Genomic DNA, 4,900 nt, shown 5'->3' with positions numbered 1-4,900 from the left:
GGAAGGTGGCTCAGTGGTAGAGTGCTTGCCTTGCATGCCTGAGGCCCTGGGTTCGATTCCTCAGCACCACATAAGAAAAAAGAAAAAAGCCAGAAGTGGTGCTGTGGCTCAAGTGGTTGAACGCTAGCCTTGAGCTGAAGAGCTGAGGAACAGCGCCCAGGCCCAGAGTTCAGGCCCATGACCAACAACAACAACAAAAAAAAAAAAGCTGAAAACCAAGGACATATCCTAAAGGAACATTTTCAGTAACAGGAAAGCAAATACACAAAAGGAAGAAGTCAGCAAAAGTAGTAAAATGGATACTATCAGAAAAAAAACACAAAGTATTCTATAAGGAACACAGAGGAACCACACAAACATGATCAGAATGAAAGAATTCAGTAACAAAAAGTACAAACTGTATGATTTCATTTATATGAAGTAGTAGTTTAAAACTAATTATAATGAAGAGGTCATGAGAATACCTTTGGAGAAGGGTAATAATGGGAAGAAAGCACGTAAGAGTACTTTAGGATACTTAAGAATATACTCCATCTTGATCTGCATAATGTCCATATAAGTGCATTGTTCAGTAAAATTTATGAGTTGAATATATCTTTTATTTGTATACTGTACATAAGTCAAACCTCAATTTAAAAAAAATTACTAGCCAGGCACCAGTGGCTCACACCTGTAATCCTAGCTATTCAGGAGGCTGAGATCTGAGGATCACTGTCCAAAGCCAGTGCGAAACTCATCTCTAATTAACACCAGAAAACCGGAAATGGCGCTATAGCCCACGTGGTAGAGTGCTGGCCTTGCTGAAGAGCTCAGGGACAGCACCCAGGCCAAGTTCAAGCCCCACAACCAACTAAAAAAAAAAAATTACTGAAGCCCAGTGCTGGTGGCTCACACTTGTAACCCTAGTAATCCTTGCTACTTAGTAGGCTGAGATCTGAGGACTGTGGTACAAAGCCAGCCTAGGAAGAAAGGCCATGAGACTCTAATCTCCAATTAACCACCTAAAAACCACAAGTAGAGCTGTGGCTCAAAATGGTAGCACACTAGCCTTGAGCAAAAAAGCTCAGGTTCATACCCAGGCCCTGAGTTCAAATCTCATGACCAAAAAAAAAAAAAAAATACTGATAACCTTGAAGACATTAGTTTAGGAAAAGTATTAGTGTACAAGATAAACTATAGGGCTGGGAAGTTGGCTCAGTGGTAGAGTGTTTGGCTCACATGCATGAGGCCCTGGGTTCAATTCCTCAGCACCACATAAGCAGAAAAAAGACAGAAATGGCGCTGTGGCTCAAGTGGTAGAGCGCTAGCCTTGAGCTGAAGAGCTCAGGGACAGCGCCCAGGCCCAGAGTTCAGGCCCCACGACCGGACCCAAAAAAAAAAAAAGATAAACTATATTAGGATTGCATATAAGTGAATAAAATTAAAATAGTGAACACAAACTCATTTTTTTTTTTGGTCCAGTCATGGGGCCTGAACTCTGAGCCTTGGCGCTGTCCCTCAGCTCTTCAGCTCAAGGCTAGCGCTCTACCACTTGAGCCACAGCACCACTTCCGGCTTTTTATTTTCTGCTTATGTGGTGCTGAGGAATCAAACCCAGGGCCTCAGGCATGCAAGGCAAGCACTCTACCACTGAGCCACCTTCCCAGCCCCACAAACTCATTTTTCAAGAAGAGTACTGGTGAAAAAAAAGTGATAAAGCAGCTTGGATGGTATAGACAACTCAAAAAGTTACATTTTTGTTTTGGTTTTACTTGAAATATAAGAACATAGGGCTTGGAGGCATGGCTGAGGTCTTAAGAGCACCAAGCAATGAACAAAGTAAGCCTCAGATACCAAGTTCAGGTCTCCAACAACAACAAAAAAGAAAATATAAGAACAAGAGAAAAATGTAACTAAAAACATATCTAACAAGACTCTTAACAGATAAGAGGGGATGAAATCAATTATACCAGACAGTAATTAATTCCACAACAAAGGAAGACTACCACTTACTCTGAGGTTGAAACTAAGGATAAATACAAATCCTAGGACAGAAAAAAAAAGCAAAATAATCTTGAACTTCTCACTGAAGCATGCAATAAGGACAACTATAGCAGGTAAACTAAGTCATGAAAGAATCCGGACTTAAAGTACATATTTAAAGGTTTTTGAAGCTGGTGCCAGTGGCTCACACCTGCAATTCTAGCTACTCAAGAGGCTGTGATCTGAGAATCCTAGTTCAAACCCAGCCCAGCAGAAAAAGTTAACCATCAAAAGCCATAAGTGGAGCTGGACTCAAGTGACAGAGTGCCAGTTGAGTGAAAAGCTAAGGGACAATACCCAGGTCCTTATTCAAGTCCCAGTATCAGCACAAAAATAAAATAAAATAAAGGGCTGGGAAGGTGGCTCAGTGGTAGAGTGCTTGCCTTGCATACATGAGGCCCTGGATTCAATTCTTCAGCACCACATAAGCAGAAAAAGCCGAAAGTGGTGCTGTGGCTCAAGTGGTAGAGGGCTAACCTTGAGCTGAAGAGCTGAGGGACAGTGCCCAGGCCCAGAGTTCAGGCCCACAACCAACAAAAAATATAAATTAATTCGTTAATTAATTAATTTTTAAATAGCCAACTGTAGCTGGGCACCGGAGGCTCACACCTATAATCCTAGCTACTCAAGTGGCTGAGATCTGAGGATCAAGGTTCAAAGCCAGCCCAGGCAGGAAAGTCCGTGAGACTCCCCAATAAACCACTAGAAAACCAGAAGTGGCGCTGTGGCTCAAGCAGTAGAGCGCTAGCCTTGAGCTGAAGAGTGCGGGGACAGTGCCCAAGCCCAGAGTTCAAGCCCCACAACCAACAACAACAACAAAAAAAGCCAGCAGAAAGCCAGAAGTGGAAATGTGGTTCAAGTGGGAGAGCTCCAGATACCATCTCCAGAACGTGAGGCACAAAACCAGGTTAGTTTGTTTACTTGTTCTAGTTCGTGTTTTCCTTTCTGGAGTTTGAACCCTGGGCCTTGACCTTGTCACTCTTAACCACCTGAGCACCAATCCCATCCCATGTTTTAAAAGTTTTGAATAGAAGCTGCCTAGGTATCCATGGCTCACAACTGTAATGATAGCTATTCAAGAGACTGAGAGCTCAGGATTGCTGTTTGAAGCTAGCCCAGGCAGGAAAGTCCATCAAACTCCTATCTCTAACTAACACTAAAGAGCCAGAAGTAGAGCTGTGGCTCAAATGGTAGAACATTAGCCTTAAGTAAAAGAGCTCAGGGACAGCACCCAGACCCTGAGGTCAAGACCCAGGACCAACACCAAAAAAAAAAAACTTGGAAACTTAGGGTTATTGGACAGGGTACTGGGATTACAGTAACTGGATATTGCCCAGCAGCCTGGAAGCAACAGCAGAGATGGCCAGTGGTTCAGTTTACTCAAGGATCAATGAATAAAAGATGGAGGAAGAAAAAAAAAGAATTAAAAGAAAAAAGATGGGCTAACAGATGCATCACTAAAACTATATAATAATGATGTTCAATGAAGATAATTTATTTAACTAAGAGGAAACAGCCTGGAGACCTATATGAAGTCCTGATTCAGGGATGAAAATAGAATCTGAAGAGATGTGTGCAAAAGAAAAGCTGTCACTAAGAGATCCTTACCTCAGAACATTTTTCTGCAAACCCAACCAAGATCAAGGATCATGTATCTCCTTTCACTGAACTTCCTACTGCTACTGACCTTTATCCCCTATTCATAAATAAACCTACTATTGTCTAATAAATTATATAAACTCACCCTGTCGACTGAGAAGCCAGAGGAAGATTTTTACACTGCTTTCTATCTTTCTCATTAAGGTGTTTTCAGTGGCAAACTGAAAAGCAAGAGCCTTGATCTATGAATTCTCTATTCACCGCACTGGGCTTGGGATCTTATTCATGAAGTGTTTTTGTTTGTTGTGGGGTTCGTTTGTTTGTTTTGAATGTTCATAAAGTAGATGGCTAAGAAGAATGCCAAAAGATTCTGAACACACTAGTACAAAATTAGAGATGACCAGATCAGAGAACATCTATTAGAAATGTCCCCTTATGATTGATGGTAGGGACAACTCTAAACACCATTCAATTGACATGCCTCTCCTAACGCTACATATTCTTCTGCATAATTCAATAAATACCCACTTTAGTAAGCCTACACTTTGCAGCTTATTCGCCCAGCCCACATTCCATCGCCCCTTCTCATCCGGACATCCAGAACCCCTGGCTCCTCAAGACCTTTTTTATTTTCTGTTTAATTCTCCTACTGCATTTCCAGTTTAACCCCAAGCCACCACATTCATTTCCACTCCCCAATTTCTCTCACACCTCCTCCCAAACTCCCCAGTCCCCACCCCCACCCCACCCCCCAAGCTTCAGTCGGGGTCCCTCAGCCCGAGGTCCCCTCCCCCACTCTCCCATTCAGATCCCTCATCCCAGCCAGGCTCCCGGCCCGACCCCGGCACGACCTACCTGCTCTCTGCCCTCAGGCCCGGTGGGCCCGGTCCTCTCCTCCAGCCGCTGCCTCCCAGGCGGCGCTCGCCGGCGCGGGGCTAAGGGCTGAGGCAGCTCGGCCGCCCGCGGAGCCCCATCCTCCAGGCGGGCGGGAGGCGGTGGTGGCTGCGGTCGGTCGCGGCAGCGGCTCCGCTTCATAGCTAAGGCTGGGCCCCGCGGGGGTTAGCACCGCGACTGTCCCGGCCTCGTACGGCCCCGGGCCGCGGCGATGCCGCGCCAACCACCGCCCGCGGCCACCATGGCCCGGCCGGTCGCCCGAAAGCCACCGATCCTAGCAGCCCGCAGTGTCTCAGCGCTTCCTGCCGGCTCACGCGCCGAGACCTCCCCGGCGTTCCTCACCGAGGAGGCAGCATCGCCGCCGCCCAGGCTTCTGCCTCCCGGC

General features: G+C 45.7%; 1 protein-coding gene across 2 annotated transcripts in view; it reads right to left on the bottom strand.

Moving 5' to 3' along the window:
* Mast2 (microtubule associated serine/threonine kinase 2) overlaps positions 1 to 4,894 on the bottom strand; it is a 133,422-nt gene extending 128,528 nt beyond the window's left edge. For both annotated transcript variants that reach the window (XM_013016941.1, XM_013016942.1), the window contains exon 1: positions 4,477 to 4,894. In XM_013016941.1, coding sequence (XP_012872395.1) covers positions 4,477 to 4,656 — 180 coding nt within the window. In that variant the 5' untranslated portion in view covers positions 4,657 to 4,894. The remainder of the gene's footprint in view (positions 1 to 4,476) is intronic.
* Positions 4,895 to 4,900: the final 6 nt, after the last annotated feature.

This window comes from Dipodomys ordii, unplaced genomic scaffold (genome assembly GCF_000151885.1).
Source record: "Dipodomys ordii isolate 6190 unplaced genomic scaffold, Dord_2.0 Scaffold33, whole genome shotgun sequence".
Classification (NCBI taxonomy): Eukaryota; Metazoa; Chordata; class Mammalia; order Rodentia; family Heteromyidae; genus Dipodomys; species Dipodomys ordii.
This window is presented reverse-complemented; position numbering and strand designations above follow the sequence as displayed.